Here is a 23,122-nt window from a genome sequence, read left to right on the forward strand (position 1 = left end):
ACAATGAAAAAGCCATACTGCTTGGAGCAGTGCCCGCAACTACGCAGTTTACACAAATCTCAACTTCGAGTGAAGATCACTATGGCAACAGTGATTTAAATATTCAGTGTGTGACTAAATATACTCTTCTGGTGTGCTGTCTGAGCAGGAAATACAGCAGGCAAACAAAGTAAGTTGTGAATGTTTTTGAATCTATCAGATATTTTGCACAACTAATGTATGCCCAAAAATATTGAAGTCTCACAGAGCAATGTGAAACATACATTAGTCTAAGTCTCGTCAACAGAGAACATAAAACGACTGCCCATCCATTCTGGGGGTTATATATCAGAGGCTCAACTCATCTGCATGCCATGCACTGCACGGACAGACAGCAGAGGGACTTTCGGGTGTCAGTCACCGGATGCATGTCACACACATCCCCAATAGGTCAAAAAAAGCAAAAGGAAAACAAGCATGTCACTTGCACCACTTTGTTACAGTCTTTCGTCTAAATAAGCTCTAAAGCTCTTAAATCCGACGGGCTCAAGCGGTCCAAACGTTCCGTTCCACAATACCCTCAGAGTTCCGGGCCTTTCTGAGGGGGGCCCTGCTTGTTTTCAGGGTTTTGCTGACCTCTGGAAAACCATCTGGCAAAAGGCCCTTCATCCTGTCGTGGCTGTGAAAGGAGATGTGGGCCGCCATGCTCAGCATCATTGAGTGCACATATTAGTACACTGCAAAAACCAAAATCTTAAGTAAGATATAATTTCTTAAATTTAACCTAAATTTGCTTATTTTGATTTGACAAGTTATTTTTTACTTAAAAATGAAATTGTCAGGCAAGATTATTGTGCTTATTTTAAGATACTTACTACTTAATTATCTTATATGATCAAGCAGTCTTGGCATTGAGTGTTAACAGCCAGTTTTAAGTACTGTGAAGATTAAAACAAGCATTTCCCACATTTTAAGATGACAACTAACAAACATCTAAGGCCCAGAACTGGGGTTTCCTGAGTTTTCTTATTTTAAGATTTGTATGAAAACAGACAAGTGTAATATGGCTAATTTTGTTATATTTAATAAGTTAATTTTGTCCTTCTTTCAGTACCAGCTCAGTGATCTAGTGGTAGAGTGCCTACCCTCAGACTTGAAGGTTGTGGGTTCAATTATTGGCTAGGTCATAACAAAGAAAACGGGACCTGTTACCTCCCTGTTTGACACTCAGGCTAAGTTATCCAAGCATAAAAGAAAATACTCATGTATTTTAAGAAAATAGTTCTATTTATTACAGCTTGAAAAAAGTCGATATTACTGGTTGTCTGAAAATACTATTTTAAAGACTGCAGTAGTTGATATGGGCCTAGTATTATCTATTTATTTTTCAAAATCTTTCAGGTAAATTAAAGTAAAATGTTCTTGTTCTGTTGGCAGATAAATTTGCTTATTTGAAGTAATAATCTTCTTATTTTACTATATTTTTTTCTTAAAATGTCTACAGTCCTTTTTGCAGTGTACTGGAGTCAAGACCACACCAACTGAGACCAAGACATTATCGAGACTAGAGTGTATAGAGACCAAGACCAAGACTTTGGGGGGGTCGAGACCGAGACAAGATCAATACTTTTGGAGGTCGAGACTAAGACAAGACCAAGACTATTAGAGTTTGAAACCGACATAAGACCATGCCTATTGGAGGTTGAGACGGAGACAAGACCAAGACTTTGAAGGTCGAGACAAAGACAAGACCAAGACTATTGGAGGTCGAGACAGAGACCAGACCAAGACTATTAGAGTTTGAGACAGAGACCAGACCAAGGCTATTGGAGTGTGAGACCAAGACAAGACCAGGCCTATTGGAGGTCGAGACAGAGACCAGACCAAGACTATTAGAGTTTGAGACAGAGACCAGACCAAGGCTATTGGAGTGTGAGACCAAGACAAGACCAGGCCTATTGGGGGTTGAAACAGAGAGAAGACCAAGACTATTGGTGGTTGAGACTTTATACATCAACGAAAAAAGATCAGAACAAAATGACCAGCATTTTTTTTTCTAATCACCCCCCCAAACTAATTCTGCTATGCTGTTTCAAATACAATTAAATAAACCTCAAACCTAAGCAAATTTGTTGTTTCACTTCTGATCACAGCAGCACTGGCCTAGTCTTGACGGGTCATGATCAAAAATTCCAGATGCCTTTGATTTTTAGAGGAGACCCTCAAAAAGTAGTTTTGAGACCGGTCTCGAGACCAAGACCGATCTCGAGAACTACAACACTAGCACATGCACATAGAGGACATGATCATGCATGTGCTCACGGGCATGCGTGTATGCCAGCCAATGCATTGCCAAACAAACCCCACATGGTTTTTCATAGAAATTCTACGAAACGCTCCAAACTCAAGCACGTTTGAATCCACAGGCTGTGCACATTATATAACTACAGCTATCATACACCACCCATCCAATCCGAACACGCTCATACTGCAGCTCGCCATACCCCTGGTGAAAGACTCGATCCCTCAACACGTCGCCGTAACAGCCCTCAAGGCAGCGGCAGCCCTCGTTGGCCACGCTGACGCACTCAAACACCACCATGTCCTCGTAGACCAGCCCCAGCAACGAGTTGTTCACCCAGCGAATCATCGCACCACGGATGACGCGCTCTTCTCAAGCCCCTTTTGTCTTTCCGCAAGAATGGAAGCAAACTAGCGCGCAGGGAGGAAAGATGGACGAGGCAGGCAGGGAGATTTTCTTTAGCAGGCTTAGGGCCACTGATCTTCCCCGGCCAGCTCTGATCTCCTAATAACCAGCTTACATCGCCCTTAACGCCGGCTGCCAGAGCAGAGACACTGGGGGTCTGAGAGGCAGGCTGCGCTCCATCCTAAATAGCACATGTTGATTTAGCCTGTCAGGAATCTAATAGGCTGTGCGTGGAGGCAGGTGATTCCCAGCACTAACCTGGTTGTAGCCATGTAGAGAGCCGCTAGATTAGCCCTTTTCAAGCGGCTTCATTCATGCAGCGGCGATGAGGCACAAGAAGAAGAGGAGGAGGAGGAGAGGAGGGGAGAAAACAGAAAGGAGGGAGAACGGGTGCCAGATCATGCCAAGAGGAATGTACGAAAAAAAACGAGCAGAAAGAAAACGTGGCGGCAATGGAAGACGGAAAAAAGAAGCTGCACTGGAGGTCGTCTGGTCTCGCTTTAGCCTTCGCTCTCCTCTTCTTTGTCTAATTGAGGCTGATAGGCTCGGTCGAGCAAGCTGCCATGTTTCATCTTCATCCTTCCTCTTCTTCGCTCTTCTATCCGCTGGATCATCTGCTTGATTGCAGCATCCGGCAGTAGCCGAGCAAGGCTCTTCGATCGCGATTTCTGTTCTCCGTCAAATACGGCGGATGGCTGCATGGAAGGAGAACAACAATGTCTCTCTCTCTCTCTGTCTATCTCTCTCGTTGCATTCCACCTCTTCATGTGGCTGCTGCTACGGCGAGACTGCTGCACGCTCAATTATTCATGTGCTTCATGAATGGAGGAGCTGACATCACCGGCATTCAGGTCACTTTACATTCTGAGCTCCCTCCAAATCAAATCACTTTTTGCTTTGAGGTGACACCCACGTAGGCCAATCTACTTTTTTCCATTGACAATGACGAATTAAAAAGCAGTCCATTAAAAAATATGGACAGCAATCGATCAACCCTTTAATAGGGCACTCATTGAAATAAAGCACTTTTGGCGATAGGAAAAAAAAATACCAATGCTGGAGAAAAATGATTTGCACAAAACATTATTAAGCTTTGTGTCAATAAACTGATAAAAGATGTGAGTCATGTTTTTATTTTGTCTCTAGTCTGAACCATACATGAAATTTAATGGCAAAATTAGGATACAGTACATCACTGCACCTCACATTGACACTTCCATTTCTACCCTACCAAATCACAGTATTGGCAAAAACGGGCTGCAATTAATTTTGCTATGACATCTGATGGCACTTAGGCGTAGAAATCTTTATCACAGCATGAAGCAAACAGGTTAAATAGAGAGTGTTGTTGTATGCAATAGAGCTCTCTAGAGAAAAAGGCTGCTAATCATGTTAACATTGACCTGAAAGAAAGAGTGTGCTCATTGGCGGGAAGAAGGACATGCGAGAAGTTGGCGAGAAAGTAATTTTTTTCATCATTATTATAATCCACAATAGATTTGAATTGTGGTATATTTGTCAAGTTCTCTACTATGTTGCATTCTTTATTTGCGAAAAGGCCTGAATGCTTCAGAGTAGCATTCAAATGTACTTTTGGCAATATTCTCATGATAACTATTGTGCATTAGTGTTTGGTGGTATTCAAATGTTGACACCGTTTTACTGTCTCCTCATTATACTGGGATATACGGTAAAGCAGTCACAATTTTAATATCATATTAGGTCTTTATGCAGTGCATTTAAAAAAATATATGATAGTGTTGAAAGCATCACCGCTGCTATTTTTAGACATCACAGGATATTGTGTTACCATAATACCTCCCAACCCTACTGTGTGTGTATCAATATACTATTAAACTTCCATATAATCCGTTATACAGTAGGCTTACATATTTATTGTAATATTTTTCCTTATGTAATGGCTGGGATAAATTATGCAGTATACGTTCATTCTGAGTAATTATCAAATATGATTCCTTGAAAAAAAAAATCTAATGAGGATGTCACCAAATTAAAAATTTACGAATGAATATATTTTTGTATTCTGCTTGAGTCCAATCACTTGTGAAGCACTGACTCAAAGAAAAGAAAATATGATCCATCATGCATTGTTACAAAATGTTTCCATGTACAATCGCTGGCTAAAGCATTGACAAATGAAACTTACAAAACTTGAGAATCACAAAACTTCTATCAGTCGGTAAAATTGGGTATATTTAAAGATAACTGACCAAAATCCGACTCATTAACAGCCCATTTCATCATAAGATATGAGCCATAACAAAGCTAAGAAATGACACAAATGGTCATATAATCATCATTTATGACAACACACTCCCACACACAAGCACATGCACATACCTAATAACACTAAGACACATGAGGCCAGCTTCTGGAAAGACTTGACCCCACCAAAATGGCGGCCTCGATGGGAATGCTAAGTAGAGGAATGCAGTGGAAACAAAAAGGAGGAAGCTGGGTCCACTGAGCCGAACCGTTATGTGCCCACACGAGCCTGCAGAAGCACACAGCAACTGACCTACTTGGGGCAACTGCTGGTGCACTTGGGGGGCAGGGGGGCGGAAACAGATGGCCAAAATGACCACACACTAACAAAGCTAAACAATAGTAACATACTGTAATTATTGATTAAGAATATTTGATTTGTATATATTTTTTTAATATGAATGCATTTTATTAAAGTAATATTGTCACACCTTAACCGGTGAAATTAGTCCACTTTGATTTAATGGCATAAATTATTATTATTATTATTGTTGGATTATAGTAGCAGTATATTATAATAAATATATGCAAATAAAAATACAACACTTTGACTGAAATGCCTTTCTGCGTCTTTGCGGGTGTGATTGGTGTTATTAATTGAGGCTTATTGTTTCTGTTAGAATTAATAATGACTCCCTCTTTATTTGTCAGTGTAAGTGATTTTGTCACTGCAGGGCTGATGCTAATTCAAAGCCCATATTGTGACTAAGTTGTCGTACAACAGACTATGAGGTAGATGTGTAATTAATATTTACTTTGCATTAATAACATGCAGTTATAAAGAGTAGAGAAATAGCGCTAACAAACGCCTCCATCAGTATAAAGGCGTGTGTGCTTTTTCGAGACTTGTCTTGGCAAAACGAATGGGCCGACGCCTGGCTAACTGGGAAAGGTCTAGCTGCGACTTGGCCGTGCAGTTACCATGGCAGCCGGTCAAGCCATTCATGTTTTCCATCACTTGAACTATTCCCAACTGGAGGGGAGTGTGAGTGTGTGTGTGTGTGTGTGTGTGTGTGTGATGAGAGAATGATACTGCATTTACTTTCACACTTGATTAGCTGGCTACAAAGAGTTTAAGCACACTTTGCTGTGTGGACCAGTCTCTGTGTGGGTTCGTGCCATCTAAAAAGTTTTTTATAGCATGATGTTATTAATTTGAGCATTTAAAAGTGCAATCACTCTGTCTTTGCATTTATCAGTTGAAATTGTCGATTTAAGGCCAAGTGTGTCACCTAACCATTACGTTTCTTCGTCATCATTGTCAATGCATCTACATTAAGGGAACGTGAGCTGACGTGAGACAGGTTAGTTTTACTTTGACTTTGACAACTTCAGATTAGCAGAATTTGCTTAACGGCCACGAGCCTGGTTTTACACTCAACAAACTGATTTGAATTCAGGATCGAAACTGCAGAGGTTATCTCAGGACTTGAAGATGTCAGAGGGGACACGAGGGGACAGGAAGTTGGCAAATGGATTAAAGCCCAGATGGACTCAGCTGCTGCAATCTGCAGAGGATCTGCAGATTGAAACTGGAAGATCTGGCTGAATGACGATGCACCGCGGCATGATTTGAAATACAAGTAGTTTTATAGTCCTTTACAATTATTAATTGTTTATGTAATTCAGAATTTTTTTTAAAATTAAGTTTACACCTGACAAGAATGTGGTCTCTATTTACCAGGGGGCAATTCTAGTAGCGGAAGTTTAGGTGTGACATGGGGTTGGCGGGGTGGCTGTTGGGGGCTTCACGTTTTACAACAAAAAAAAACGTGCATGCAAACACGCTCACAAATAGTCAGTAGCACCTTGGCTTTAATAATATCACATGCCAACCACGTGCTTCTCTCTTTATAATTAAAAAAGGGACGCAGATTGTCTTACTACATATAGCTAAAGGTTACTAACTAGAAAAAAATGGCCGCTAACTTCCATTTAACACCATAAACACTGGCCTAGGGTTATTAATTTAGTTAATTTTGGGGGTGCTTGGATACACATTGGGGTTCTTCTGCGCACACAAAAATGGACTACACACACCTACATATGTTAGTTAGTTAGTTAGCAGGATTATGTAAAAACTACTTTGGAATGACAAAGTTCTACAAAACTACACATGGACTGGACACAGTAAGAAAAGCCGCAAATCACTTCTTAGAAACAGCAGTGGACATTTTTCAACATTATATTTCAGTAAATAAGACATGCATCTTAATGGGAAAAAAAAATCATATCAATCTATCTGGAGCTGATACAAATATGGATGGTTCAACGTTGCTGGAAGTCTAGACTGTATAAGAGATCTTGTATGTTTTTTTTGGCTGTGTGTACTCTAATTTAATGCATTCTTTTTTTATTTTAAATTTATTATTATTATTTTTTCTAAGAGCTCAGTATTGTTCATGGGCGAGCATGTGTATGTGCGTGTGTGTGCGTGCGTGTGAGTGTGTGTGTATTCATTAGTTCACCAAAAACCTATTAAAAAATCCCATACCGTTCACCTAAACCGAACACCGCCGTCAGGAGACCCGAGGAAGGACCAAAGACAAGAAAGGAAAGTGAAATCCAGCATTTAATGCATTCTAATGTGATTGAATCAGAAAAAAAAGACAGCACCGTGCAGTGAGAGAGTAAAGATGACTTGATCTTGTCTAAGTTGAATCTGAATTCAGAATCAGAATTCTTGATTCACAGTTTGAGGTGGTAAACTTCACATCCATATAATCAACCTGGAAACTAAAGTGCAGGACAAAGAACTGACCAACACGTCATCTTCTTCATTTATACTTAATCCTAATACCAATGATAAATGTGCATACAATGTGCTTGTGCTTCCTCTCTGCTAATTTAGAACTACCTCTTCCATCACGAGGCGCTGACCCAACACCCCTCTCTTTCCCAGAGATTGCATTCATAAATACAACATTGATAATGTGGCTGCCATCCATCATGTCCTTGGACGTCAACAACAGGAAGAAAAAAAAGTCCAATATTTGGGAGCGAGAGGGGAGTGTGACGGTGATGACAAATAGTGTGTGGCGATAATGCAGTGGGGACAGCAAGGTAGAGATCAAGAAGTAAAAAAAAGGAGGAAAAAAAGAGTGAGAGAGTTAAGAAAAGATGAGCGGTAGTCATCTGCGTTTTCTGCGGAGACCATGAAGGGAAGCTGGAAGTCCGTTGTGGCCCAGTTTGATGATGTGGTGCTTTATCTTTAAAGCGGCACTCCGTTACAAGCATTCCATTTGTAACAACCGAGTAAAGTCTCACTGGTTGTGCTCTTTTGTTGTTGTTGTGGGCATCTTGCAACTGTGTATTTCATACAAAGAACTTAATCAGTACACGAGAAGCCAACCTGCAGCCTATATAAGAGTGTCTTTTCCTTCTTGCCAATATTTTGAATACTGGCAAGCCTTAGCGGTGTAGGAGCCACAATGAAAAATGAGTCGAAAATAGATCAGAGAGACCGTTTGGAGAAAACACGCCTGAGGATGTTTCTTGCTTCCGTGTGAGGATCTGAAACCGCAGTGTACGTCAGGGGAAGTTTCCAAAGGTTTTTGATGTTTTGCTTGACGGCAGCATTCACAAGTGCACGCATAATGTATATGGAGGGTATGTCTGTACGAAATGCAGCTTCTGAAGAAGAAACGTCAATATTATTCAAATTGACTTCATGCACGAAATTGATCTTTAGGGCAATCATTTTGTGCCAATCTGTGCGCATTGGTGGGCTTTTTTTTTTTTTAGCAGATAGAAGAAGGTAGTTGCGCCATTGTGGGATGGAATGCAGTCGACTCGCGGCCAATCAAAGCAGCCCCCCTCATTCTCTTTAAAATCAGGGCGATCGGTGCTTGATATTGCAGTGCTGTTAAAATATTTTTAACTCATTCACTGCCATTGACGACTATAGACGTCAAAAATTCATGTGAACAATTTCTATTAGTTTAACATTTTTTTCATTTCCTTTATTTTTTATGAAAACCTAGAATTTTTTTATTGTACATTTATAACAGATAGAATTTGTGATTAATCGTGAGTCAACTATTGAAGTCATGCGATTAATTACGATAAAAAATTGTAATCGTCTGACGGCCCTTTTTTTAAATTAGGGGCGTCAGGCGATTAATTTTTTTTATTGTAACTAATCACATGACTTCACTAGTAAATGCTGAGCTAGTAAATGCTGAGCGCACGGGCCCTCAGCCATTAAAGCTTAGAAAATACTCTCTCTACTTTACCTAAAGTCAGCTGTGATAGGCTTCAGCAAATATGCGATCCTAATGAGAATAAGCAGTATAGAATGCTTATGAAACTTCTGTATATATATATATATATATATATATTTATTTATTTTCTGAGGCTCATCCATCTTTAACAAGTGCTATAAGGCCAATGAGAAATATGGTTTAATGTAGGCAATTATTTAACACACTGAACAAAGGTCCTCTGAGCTATATGTTGAATTTAATTGTGATTTGCTGACATCTTTCGTACCTAATGTCAACCCTAACCAGGCCTGGACTGAGTAATCTGTGCGTTTTGGTGCATTCCCGCTTGGGCCAGACTGCAATTATACACTCTTTGGGTCGCTCCTGCAGCCCGCCCATGATTTATTTCCAGCCTGCAGATCCATTTTTAAAAACATTCACATTTGAAATTTTTAATGCTTCAATCAATAGGCCAATATATTAAAATGTACTGACTGCCTACCTTGTACCTAGTGTGTCAACAAGTCACAATAATTTAATACCAGAAGTAGCAAAACCTCAATACACAAATAGAAACAATAACACTGTAACTATATTACACACATTAAAGCGGCAAAACACATTCACAAGTGTTATTAGAAGTAACGACATCAAGCATGATGGGAAAGCCTCCTACGATTACCGCTGGGGAGTACAGTGTTACCTTCCTTAATCTACTCTAACTCAGGCATACCGATGTCAAGATTTTGGTAAAATTCAGACTTTTTCGGCTTCAAGAGGATGATCATTTTATAGGGCGACTGGCCACAACATTATGACTCCTCCCATTCTCCAAGTCAGATGTTGTGCATGAACAACATGTATGTGTGTAAATATTAAGCAGTCCGGTTGTGAAGCTGGGCCACACTACCACGTGAAAAGTATAAGCCCCGATTTTTGCTTTGGCATCCTGTCACTGCCTGGCCTTTGCTAGAGCTGCTGCTATTTGGCTCTGCATGCACAGCATGGAGTTTGTGTGTGCGTGTAGATTGAAGTCACAGCAAATGTCATATCCACTGCAAATATCAACGCGGGGGCATTGCCAAACCCACAGCAATCTTTCTCTCACAGACAAGTACCAACCGACGATTTCTCCACATCACACTGTAGCCTGGCTTTGAAACATCAGCAGATTAAAGGCACAAGAAGCAAAAATGCAAAATATATTTAGATTGGGTCATTGAAATTCTTTGTCCACCTTCTAATTGATAAAGCATCAACAGATGGAATGACCCGGAGGTCACATGCCAACATGGCTGACTGCACCTTCAAGAGCAGAGAGCATCATCATCATCAACGCGCTCTCACGGGAACGAAGGAAAGCACTGTATTATGTTTCGAATGGACTATTTTGAAGCAACGCCCACGCTGATGTCAAGCGGTTGCGGGGTTACTGCATTTTACTTACATAACATGCATTAATAGTAAAAACAAACTAAATACAAATATTTATCTGTTCTAATTAAATCAATGCATTATGTTTCTTACTATTGCAAACACGTTCTTATTAAATGCATGCATACGAGTGACGGTCCAAACAGGTTACACAGATCATTATGAGTGTGAATTCTTTCTTTTTTCCACAAATACCTATATGAATGGTAAGGGTTTGACATTATATTGATACTGTGATGGACTGTATTGTTATCTCTTATAGACGAATATGTAACGAATCGAGGCCTTTTCACACTGCACTTAACGCTTCCAATAGGAAAAAGTGCTAACACAGCAAAATGTTATGTTACTTCCTAGTGGGCTAGTATGCAAGCACTTCCAAATATGGGCAAGATTGCACCGGGACTCTCTCATCAATGTGGGCTACCCCCCCAAATAAAATTTGTTTTATTAGATTAGGTCATGTATTTATCATTCCAAGTTTCATTTGTTTTGACAAAGAGGACACATTGTAGTTATTTTTACTTAGTTTTAATGAACCAATAATAGTTTAATTTCACTGCTCAGTCTGACCAATGCACAGTTGCACACTGGTCAAAATTCACTGTGAAAACTATGAAAAACAATTAATGATTTCAATATTAAATTATTTGGTAAAAGCTACTACAAGCAAAATAAATAAATAAAATAAACGCCTCCTAAAGACTTGATCCTCCAAGTGTATATTCTGAAGCATATACTATAGGCTCACTTAAATATTATAAACATTACACTTACATAAGCATATAGTAATGGATGTAGAAAAATACATCTTACAGCTAGCTCCATTTAATACCTATCATTTGTGCACAGTACTCAGCAGTTATATCATCAGCTTTCCAATTCAATGTTTTTGGATGCTTATACGAGAATTCACAAGATACCTTTGATAATTTGCCATTTGAGGTCAATGTTAAACGTGATATCATAGATGTTTTTTCTCTCTCCCCAATAACACACAATTGCTGTATCAGGATTGTTACCAGTGTTGTCAAATAATCATGACATGACCTGACATGAAAAATTCAATTTACAGGTGCAAATCTGCCATTGACACAAACAACATAAGGGATGTTTGCATCAGTGTCCGAGAGTGGGGATGGCACTAAATCAAGTTGGAGTTGGACCAACTAACTACAAAAGTCCGCACACACAAAAGGTTATACAACTACGGGGCGGCCAGACAGGTCACCCTCCATGTATAAAAGGAAAAGCTAGGGAATGCTAACAGATGGTGCTTCAACTGACTCGAACAGCAGACTAAAGTCTAACAGTGTTTGTGTGGAATGGTTGCCTGAGACACACAAATCATCAAGAACGCCGAGTTTGCTGACACCGCGCAATCAATCTCATTAAGCTCATCAAGTCCTGAGTGGGCACCAAAGAAGCAAGTGGGACACACGTTGCCCAAACTGCTCTCCCTCTCACTATTCTTTTTTTCTCTCCCCCCTGCAGCGCTCTGTAATTTGTCTAAAAATACCACGCAAAGAAGAGGAGGAGGAGGAGCGTAAACAAACAAGGGGAGGAGATGATGAAAGAAAGGAGGGCAGCTGGAAACGAGGGATCGCACACGGCGAGCAAAGGCGGAAAGTGAGCCACCTGGATGCGGATGCGCGCGCCCATGTGAGGGATGACGGCGAGCATGTGCCAGCCCATATTATTATTTTATTTTATTTTTTCAGCCACGTGAGCAGCTCTCCTCAGCTGCTCTGTGCTTATATTGAGCCCACCCGAGGGGAGCAGAGCGAGGTCACCGCTCTCACAGCCGGATAGCAAGCACACAAGTCCGCACTCGATGCGTATAGGCTCAAACACACATTTAAAAGAACCTTATGGCAGGGGTCTCCACCTTCTTGAAGCTGAGAGCTACTTGGGTACTGAGTAAGCAACACATACTTCAAAACGGCTGTGAAAGCTAAACCAAAGGCACGGCAATCAAATTCCTTGATGTATTTAGCACATTTTGCCATCCTGAAGCCAATTCCAAGATGAATTTCATTGTGGACACGTTCATAACGAAGATTTTCACAGAAACACAAAACGTGTACACTACACTTTGAAAATGTGTTTTGTAGTGATGGGAAAATTAAGCTTCATGAATCACTTGTGATATTTTTTGTTTTACTCTCCTAGATGCTGCTCTTGGTTTAAAAATGCAGTGGAAATGTAACCAATTTCCATTTCATTATCCTTTATATTTAAACCAAGAGCACCATTAGGCCTGAATTACTTAATTTAAAAGAGCCAAAAATTGGCACAAAAACAAAAATCAGCTATTCAACAAAATACACGTAAGACGAAGATGACAGCGTTCAACCTTCCTCCCGAAAAAGAAATTAGCAGAAAAATTGGCCTAACTATTTTTCCTCTCTGTTGTAAATTGAAACAAAGACTAAGGACAAGTGTTGGAAAATAGACAAATGTTTTGTCTGTTATTTATATCTTTATTTTTGTAAATGGTAAAGGAGCAAAAAAAAGTTAATTAATTCCACTATATAGCATTTTTAATTCATTGGTCGATTAATCGGGTATACGGATTTTACTCTGCCAAATATTGCGTCAAAATGAATGTGAAGACCGTGACCATGTTAATGACTTGTCATAATAATTGGGAAATTGATAAATATCAATATACAAGATTTTATTTCTCTAAATATCTGCCAGTGTTTACATTTTCAAATGATCCTTACAACAACATTCCTAGGAAATCACAATTGTCCCACCCCTCGTGAGCTCTTTTTCTAACAGGCCCGCTACTTGGTGCTCTCGTGCACTATATTGGTGACCCCTGCCTTATGGCATGCAATCTATTTAATTGTCATTATGCAGTTCAATCAGTCTTGCACAACCACTACATCAGAGGTGTTAACCCTTTAAACCACCACCAGAGTCTCGACTCTGTCTGGGCTGTTCTCTGCAATTCGTACTGCTTCAAACGCGTACATGTGAAAACACAATGAGTATCATGCTCTGCTTTTCTTTTTCCACCTTACCAGGCGAGCTTGAAGCTTTTCATCAGTACAACGAGGTGTGTCTAACGTCCATAGCGTGTTGTGGGCACCGGGCTGCCCGTTGATGCCGCTGCATGCTGACTGACAGCCTCCACAATCCTCACCTCCCATGCACGCAAGGAAAGCAAAGCAAAGCGACAGTCAGTCGACAGGACAGCTGCTTTTCGGGGCCACCAAAATCCACAAGGATTTGCCTTGCTTCCTGTTACATTCTGTGCCGCAGTGCTGTGCGCTTGTGCCAAAAAAATTCACTTTTTTTTTTTTTGTTTTCCCTGAAGAGAAGCAGGTGACCCAGCAGTGCGACGTTCCTGCTGCAATCTACGGCATGAAGTGGAGGAGTTGGAAATTGCACGGAAAAGCAAACACGGTTGATCCGTCTAATATCCAAGTGTGTGGCTGAGAGCGTTCCCAGTTTGCTGGCTCAAACTCTCCCCCATCTCTCCCTCAGCCGCTGCGGATGAAAGCTGCACTTGCTGTGCTCACAGTGAGCAGGCGCAGGATAGCTACCCCCCCCCCCCACCCTCACATCTCTTCCTGTTCTGTCTCTGCCCGCTTCCCTAGATGGCTCCCTTTCTCTTCTCCGCAAGATAAGCCTGGCTGACCCGGAGTGCAGGACGGGAGCGCTGATTGTAGCCGTTGGTCATCCCATCCTCCATGCCGAGTATGAGAAGGGTATTAGGAGCGGGACCTGCAGCAATTCTTCTCTTTTGTTATTGGACTCCAACCTTGCCAAGTGTTAATTACTTAATGTGATCACAACCAGAATAAACAGAACATTTTTGATTGAATTGCTTCAATTAAAAACGGTGTTTGACTCTAAACCAATCAGTTAGCTATATTTGTAAGGGATTAACCTTTACAGCACCGCAGTTGCGCTGCCAAATGAAGCAGTACTTGTTTAATCTGCAGGTCAGAGAAGTCAGAGAGAGAGAAAAAAAATCCAGATTTAAAAAACAACAATGGCCGCAGCGGGTCATGGAGCGACATGTTCTTGTGCTTTAATTCACTCTCAGCACTTGCGAGCAAGTTACTTCTCGTTAGCTGTTAATGAAGCTAATGCATCAATGCTAACTAACTGGCGCACCATGAAATAAAGTTAAAGTCTATTTGAGGGACTATTTAGCATAGACTGATATTGCAACTTTTAGTGGTTAGATTTATTTTTGTCCATCCATTTTCTTTACTGTTTGACTTGGACCTCGCGTACACTGCGTTGGTTGCTAGAAAATCACAAGGCTGAAGCAATGAAGACAAAATGGAGTTAATAGGTGGCAACATCTGTTGATTCAATCTCAGCTTGTTTGTTGGCTAAAGAAGAACTCCCAAATCAGTTGATAGCTTAAGACTAAAGCTTGGTTTATGATTGATGTGTCCACCAGGTCCGCACGACTCCACGTGGCAAAATGGCATCATTTCAGCAGCCATGTATGTCATTGTCATTATAACGCTAGTTATATACAGTACACAACAAAATTTTGCTGGAGCCTATCAATGGATTGATAAATTTTCTACACTGCCTGTCTTTAGTCTAATTGTGCACAGTAAATTCTGTAGAGTAAATTTGATTTTATTTAGAGTGGGACTGAATAGACTCAGTTTTAGAGTAGGCTAATATAAGAGATAAAATAAAGAATTGAAAAAAAAATACATTAAATAAAAGTCACTCAAGGATTTGAGGAACGAACTTACGACCTTCAGTATGGCAGACTGCCACACTACCACCTGAGCTATGCCCTTCCTACTGTTTGTTTATATCCAAGAGGAGACCAAAAACCGTGTTTTGTCTCTTGGAGTTGCGAAGATTCCAGCAGACACGGGTGATATGTCAACACACAGCGGGAGCTGTGTGGCTCTGGGAGTAGATCGGCTGTCTCCCAAGCTGAAGGCCATGAGTACGTTCCTCAACCCTTGAGTGGCTTTTATTTTTTTCAATTCTTTATTTTTTCTAAAACCGAGTATATTTGGTCCCACTCTAAATAGAGTCAAATTTACTGTGCATTGACTATCCGAGTTAACTTTAAATGAGAGGCGGGGTACAACCCTGCACTGGTCATAGGGCCTAATGTTGAATTTGGAATATTAATAGAAAAAAAAATAAAGCATTTATTTACCAATTATAATTATAATTATAATTAATAATTAATTTATAATTTCCAATGGTCAAACACTGTAAGATAATTTACAAAGCAAATCGCTAATCAGATTGTACCATCCTATTATGATCCAGTTAATTGAGTCAAAGGAAGAGGAAGGAGAGACAGCGAGAGACTCTCCAGCCCACATCAGATCAGAACAGACACGAGGCCACCGTCACATTCTATTGTTAGTCAACGGGAAGACAGCAGGGAGAATAAACTGATGAAAAAGGAGGACAAGATGGAAGTGTGACGTAGCGAGAGCTTTCAGCAAGAGCCCAGTAAGTCGTCTCATACAGAGTCCATCTGGTGTCCACCTCGTCGTGGTGCGCCAGCCATGCGTAAGAGAACATACATCCGCCAAAAGGTGCACCTGGTGGCAGTCCTAATTCATGAAGAGAGTGCAAAATAATTGGATGCCATCCTCTTCCTTTAACAAATAAGCAGATCGCCTGTGATATTTACTAAACTTTCAAAAAGGCATTGTATTTCATACCAGTAATATGAAGCCTAAACGTGTTTTGTTCATATTGGTTTGTCTGTAATTTGTCACGTATGTTTCACGTGATGCCAGTTCTGTGTCCAGCATATTGGAGAGTGGTGCTGAATGGACAGCTCCTCCAAAGAGAAGTCAAATCGTCCTAGTCGCTGTATTTTCTCCTTATGATGCCCCCTGCTGGCTAATTTAAAATAAACTATTGTTGAAACCCATTCATCCATTCGTTTTCTAACGTTTTCTAGCTAACTTGGACAATAACTGGTGTCCACCCTTAACTTGTCACCAGCCTATCACACTCAAAGACCAGCAACCATTCAACACTAATTTAGAATCTTTAATGAATTAGCAAAAAACTGGATTGGCTACCAGACCAGTCACAGGGCACAAATGTAAGAATTAAAATCTGAAATGTTAAATTGTCACACATTTGCATGGAATACAATACAGATGTGATTATTCAGCAGTATTCTTAGTATTACTTTCAACCTCATCTAGCCTACATTGTTTATCTTCCATTTGAAACCTAAAAAATATTTCCCGGATAGCCTGGATTAATCCCTACATCATGACTTGCAGGATTGGATTTACTCAGATCACGTGACTGTTCAGGATACATATCAGGGAGACATTGCACATTTGCAGCGTACATAAACGCAAACCTCATGCAAATGGCAAGAATAAGTAACCAATGACAATTCAAGACAAAATGGCCACCGTCTGAAGATTCTTTGCAGATGCAAAACAGAAGATAGCATGATGACAGATGATGATGATGCATGACATAGTCAGAAATTTAAAAAAAAACAGCACGCCATGATCAGGTCTAGCTCCATGTAGAAATTCTAGAGTCAGATGCAGATGGCCTGCTGTGTGAGCGCCACGTGTTGCATGAATAAAAGAACAAAGCACTAACATTAAAGCTCTCATTTTAAAAGGGGCCTTCCATTCCCTGGTTCAGTAGCAGCAGCAGCAAACAAGATGAAAATAGACTCTCAACAAACCCCCATCGCACACTCATCGTAATTATAACACAAAGAGGAACGGGGGAGGAGAAGAGAGGAGGTGAGCATTGGGATTATCAGGATTATTTCAAACAGCATAATGGAGATGTTGACGGAATGGTCCAAAAATGGAGATTAAATACCTGTCGACTGGAAAGTGACAATGCATCTCTTTGAATAGGTTTGTCTCCACTATTAAATAACTAAAAACTAAACTGCCATATTATTTTATTATTATTATTATTATTATTATTATTATTATTATTATTATTATTATTATTATTATTATTATTACATACAGTGATAAATAAAAGCAGATTAAATAGATCACCAAACAGTGAAAAGTTTTTACCACAGGCCACAGCTACCCTTTATTAACCTCATTGGTTATTGTTGCCTACTAATTCCTATTTTAGCACATTATTACTAAGATTGCATTCCTGAACAGTAAAAAAAAAACTAGTTTTAGGGAGTGAATGTAATGCATGGTTAATTTGTCACTTATCAGTTGAACCCAAATGAAGCCTTCAAATGTTGTTATAAAAACATGGATTAACAAATGGTCAAGTGTAGCAAGCTCACGGAATCTGCATGAAAGCATTTTATCATACCAAAACTGTCTTCTTGTTTTAATGACGTGCGTCCACAAAAATGTGTTAGGCACTGTATAGTTAAGACAGAAATGTGTTCATTTGTCACCCTGAACAGAAAATGGATTGATAGGTTAAAAAAATAATTGAACACTCACTTAATATTATATAACGCATACCTGTACTATCTTAAACATAGTACTATGTAGACTATAACAAACATTAAATTATTCATGTTTTTCTGTGTTGTGCTACAGTTTACAATAATGTAGCCATTATGAAGTGTCTTTGAGTGTCCTGAAAAGGGCTACATACTGGTAAATCTGATGTTTTATTATTATTATTATTATTATTATTATTATTATTATTATTATTATTATTATTATTATTATTATTATTATTATTATTAAATACAGCCACCTAGTGGAACGTTGTTATTTATGTGTTTTTTTCCTGAATTTGAAGCGCATTATTTATTGGGGCAATTACAGCATAGAACATTAATTAATGAATTAGGCATAAAGTATAATGCTGAATATAAAACCAGGAGTCATTCCATATACAGTGAACAAAGTGGCAGTACCATTCCCACTATAAATATGTTATATTAGCTTCATTTTTCTGTTTAGGTGACTATGTAATAGGAAAGTCATCATCTTTTCGTTAAAATTACTTTAGAATTATTCCCCACTACTTATTATATTGTTTTGTGATGTGTTTGCTAACGTTCATAGAACTTCAGATGCATTCATATTGTAAGTATTTATGTATTTCTTTTATGTCTTCAGCCTTGCATTAAGTGAGCAGTTTGTTTTTATGATAATTCCTGTCTTTGTTTACCTGCCAGGTACATCAGATGGAAATGCTAATTCTGGTCAAAATCCCTTTGTTGCATCATTTTTTTGGGGGTAAAAGGGTGGTTCTTGATACCAATACATTTAACTACTGCAACTAAAAATACATAAGTTGAGTTAAGCGGTTTTTTTTTTTTTTTTTTGTAACGCACTAAGAAAAAGCTGAATATAAGTATGTGCAAAAATACACTTGAACGGATGAAAGTACTCATATTCAATGTATAAGCTCGTGTGGGTGTGTTTACTGCCTGCCTACACCAAGCCACACCATGCCATGGCCACTGTTTACAATTTGTACCTGCGGCTCAAGCTGTTATGCAGCACATCAGTGAGTCATCACATCATGACCTTGAGCTCCTCCAATTCACCACAACACTGTTCAGAAAAGCCACACAAAATGTATGAGCCTGTTGATCGCCTGAGATCCTATAGTTTTAATCCTATTGCTTCCGGTATTGAACAAGACAATAATAACTTTTACTTCCCACACCATGCAGCATGTTATACGATACATGTAATCCTATTATATATATAATAGTGGTATGGAAGTAGAACGATCAATCATATTCCAAAGGCTAATGGGAAGCAGGCCTGGATGGAAAAATATTGATCAACTTCATTGTGATATTCTCTTCCACTCGACAATCAGGACCCGTCTGCAACATATAGCCTACTGTATCGCACACTGATCCAGTCTGCAGCTTCAAGGCCACATTTGATCTTTTCAGCTCCCTATTTGGACGTTAAAATGTTGCCAAGAACTTAATGCTAACTGACCAAGAAGCAAAAACACTGACTTCAAAATGTGACTTTATCTGGTTGCTATGCCATTATCGCACACAAGGCACCGACAAGGACACCACTTGAGCTATTTTGAACCTCGTGAATGATCCATGTCACTTGCGAAGACAAAGCAACAAGGCCTCGCCACTTTTAAGCGTTTCAGCATTGATTAAATGTTTAAAACCTTCACACTATAAAAAAACAAAAAAAAAAAAAAAAACGGAATTACATAAGCTCAAGAAAGTTCATGTGTTCATTTGTATGGACTGTTCAAAAGTAATTCTGGTGCTTGCTCTGCAAAAACTAGACTATACAGTAAACTGGACTTTATTGGGCCTATGTTATGATTGAACAGCTCTTCAGCTATTTTGCCATTTTCACAACAGCAATATTTCGTACCGTATATTCCCAAGTATAACACACACCCGTATATAATATGTCCTGCCTAAAATCACACTTACAAAAACGTTTTTCTCTGTACTTGTGTATAATATGCGGTCCTCCGATTTGCTGCTAGCTTTTATTATCAGAATGAATGATATACATGAATAAAAATGATTATAAATGCTTTTAAATCCAAGTTGAAAACTACGCTATTTTCCCATACCAACAATAAAGGTCTTTCAAAGCATTTTTAAAAGGATGTTTTCCAAAATCTTGTTCTTGCACTGTGCTGTTTTGGTCATTTTAGCGAGCTGTTTTTTATTTTATTTTATTCCTTACTTTGTCTTGTCTTCAATGTCATCAACTCTGTTATAAAATGTTGTACTTTTAATTACAGTATGTATGAAATGAACTATAATAAAGCTGTCTTGCCTTGCTGGTCAAAACCTAAAGAAAAGACAGTGTTGACACTATATCATGGCCGTCAAAAATATTTGCACTTGGTGAAGCTGCCATACTGTTTACCATACAATGTATGCAACCAATGTGCACACTTTCTTAAATGTAAATCCCAAAGTCTCCTTTTTTTTTCCCCCAATGTGTTATTCACAGCAAATTACAGTAGCTGTTTCAGTTGAGTGTAAATCCTTTTCATTGCTAACAAAATGTCTGCAAGTAAAATTTGCTTTCTTCAAAATGCTGGGCAATCAAGAAACAGGAAGAAAAAAAAAAGTGAAATGCAAAACAATATACACAGCTCATCATCCTCACCGGTCCAAGTTTGACACTCAATCCGACATATCCTACTAAAGCGACATGATTTATAATTCATCACTGTAAATAAAAAGTGAACTAGTTGTGTAAACATGCAAAATGTCGACGCCAAATACATTACAACCTGAAACGAATACTTAGCTCTCAAAGTGCCTCGGCTCTATCATGATCAAAAATCCAGTGCTGGACTAGCTTCTAGGGCTAATTCAATTAGCTAGTTGGATGTTACATTAAACTGTACAGCTCCCTCTAATGGTAGGCCAGAGTACAGTATAGTCTATCGTGTCAAAACCATTTTTCAACAATCAAACTGTGCAAACACAAGACTTGTAAATGTTTCAAGTACAACATATTTGTTTGCTCAATGTGTGGAGTATCATTATATCCTACCTTTGAGGTTTCCATATCAGTTTCTTCCACTTCTTTTGCTTGGCCTATCAGTGAGGGTACAGAAAAGTAAGTGAGAGGCCTTGGTATATTATCATATTTGTGTGAACATAGTGAGAAGCTAGTGTTGACGTGTATACCGTATCATATGAGAACAGTTAAACAAAGGGATCGAAAATGAAAATCACTGCTAAATCACATTGTAGCATCCTTCTTCGAATCGCACCACATATTCAGTGACGTTGCCAGAGGAACAAGACGCAGATTCTCCGTCATCTCTGAGTAAGACTTCGCACACAATGACATGCATTTGTGTGTGCTTAATCGCATGTAGAGTACAAAGTAGCGCAGCTCCTTTCACTCCAATGTCACTGACTCAATAATGGGCGCCCACATGCATCATGAATCACTGTGATCACAGGCCCCACAACTGCTCCTTCACCTATTCCCTCCATGTCATTTTTTTGCGGTGACACTTGACCGTGACATTTGATGCCGCAGTCATAGATGTGTCAACATCTTTAGTGGATTTTACGTAGTGCGCGATTACTTAATCAAGGGTATTTTTCTTTATTGATGAAGACATTGGATAATCTGCAGGGTACATTCATCATATCGCTATTGAAGGATGACACTAACATGTCCCTTTTTGTTCAGGCACGTTGAGGAAAAAATGGCCACTTTGATGCTCATCATCAGAAGGCGGAAAAATGCTGAAGAAAACGTGATTCGTGATCCAGTCTATTTAAGTTCATCCCTGTAGATAATCATGCAAATAGTAGTGTGTGTGTGTGTGCAAAATTAAAACGCATTAACATGTGACCTGACAGTGTAGAAGACTTAAACATCAGCGTGATCAGCATTTACTGCTAAAATGACAAATATTGTGAAGTATACAGTGAGTCACCAGAGACTTAGAGATGACTCAGCAGTGCAGGCACAGGTCATAATGGTCCACTAATACAGAATGCGTATATGAAACACTGTTGATGTCAACAAGACAATGCCGGTGCTCACTGACACTAGGTTACAAATGAAAATCAATGCAGCCTATATTTTAGCTGAATATAATTACATAAAATAAGCAATGCAATAGGAATGGTTAGGATACAATAGATTGTTCATAGACTTTAGATTGGTCAATAATTTAGGGAGAAAAAAAGAGAGAGAAAAAAACATTCACACGTGAATCTAGTATAGATTTGTGAAAGAAAAAAAATAATTTTACTCAAATGTGACCAAGTTTAGATAACCAAAACTATAAAATGTCCTTTCTTTTCATCTTTGTCAGTTAGCATCATACATGAGATTTTAGGGTTCATTTTAAAGGTATTTATTCTGGGATTTTTGTACATACAGTAGGAGGAAAGTCAGTTGTTTGAAAATTATAGTTTACTTTTTACAATATTAGACAATACTTTTAAGACCTTTTTTTTAATCTTGCACTCGACAAATAGGCTATTCCATATAGAAAAAATAAATAAATAAAAACCTAAAACTAATAATAAGACAACTAAAACTAAAATAAAACAAAACATTTTCAAAAAACTAAAAACTAACAAACTAATTGATTAAAAAAAATAGCTAATGAAATAAAATGAAACGGAAATGCTTAAAAAAAACTGAAACTGCATCTTACATTTATAAAACAAAATGACAAAATTACAGTATAATTATAGAAAAATGTCCTTCCTTTTCGTCTTTGCCATTTAATATCATGCCTGAGCTTTAAGGTTATTTTAAATTGAGTATTTTTGTACATCCATCGCTACAGTAAAAGGAAAGTCAGTTGTCTGAGAATTAGAGTTTACTTTACAATATTAGATATTACTTTAGACTTTTTAAATTATCTTGCACTCAACAAATAATCCATATATTTAAATAAAGAACTTAAACTATAATGAATAAAAAACAAATCAAAACTAAACTTAAACAAAATTCCAAGCAAAATGAAACTTAAAAATAATGAGGAAAAAAATCATAAATTATTATAACCTTGATTGTGACATAAGAGGTTTTGTCTCAATACAAATGACATACAGACACTCATAATA

At 38.7% G+C, this 23,122-nt stretch overlaps 1 protein-coding gene across 11 annotated transcripts in view; it reads right to left on the reverse strand.

Moving 5' to 3' along the window:
- gramd1bb (GRAM domain containing 1Bb) overlaps positions 1–23,122 on the reverse strand; it is a 101,184-nt gene that overhangs the window by 41,849 nt on the left and 36,213 nt on the right. The window contains exon 2 of one of the 11 annotated variants that reach the window (XM_086079837.1): positions 21,072–21,115. The exons of 7 other annotated variants lie outside the window; for them this stretch is intronic. In XM_086079837.1, coding sequence (XP_085935963.1) covers positions 21,072–21,115 — 44 coding nt within the window. Of the gene's footprint in view, positions 1–2,483; positions 2,717–2,944; positions 3,475–13,643; positions 14,142–21,071; positions 21,116–23,122 lie in introns of those variants that run through there. 3 more of the 11 variants (XM_086079838.1, XM_086079839.1, XM_086079836.1) reach the window with 3 other exon arrangements.

The sequence above is a fragment of the Leptonotus elevatus genome, chromosome 7 (genome assembly GCF_054856555.1).
Source record: "Leptonotus elevatus isolate MCC_2025b chromosome 7, RoL_Lele_1.0, whole genome shotgun sequence".
NCBI classification, from domain to species: domain Eukaryota; kingdom Metazoa; phylum Chordata; class Actinopteri; order Syngnathiformes; family Syngnathidae; genus Leptonotus; species Leptonotus elevatus.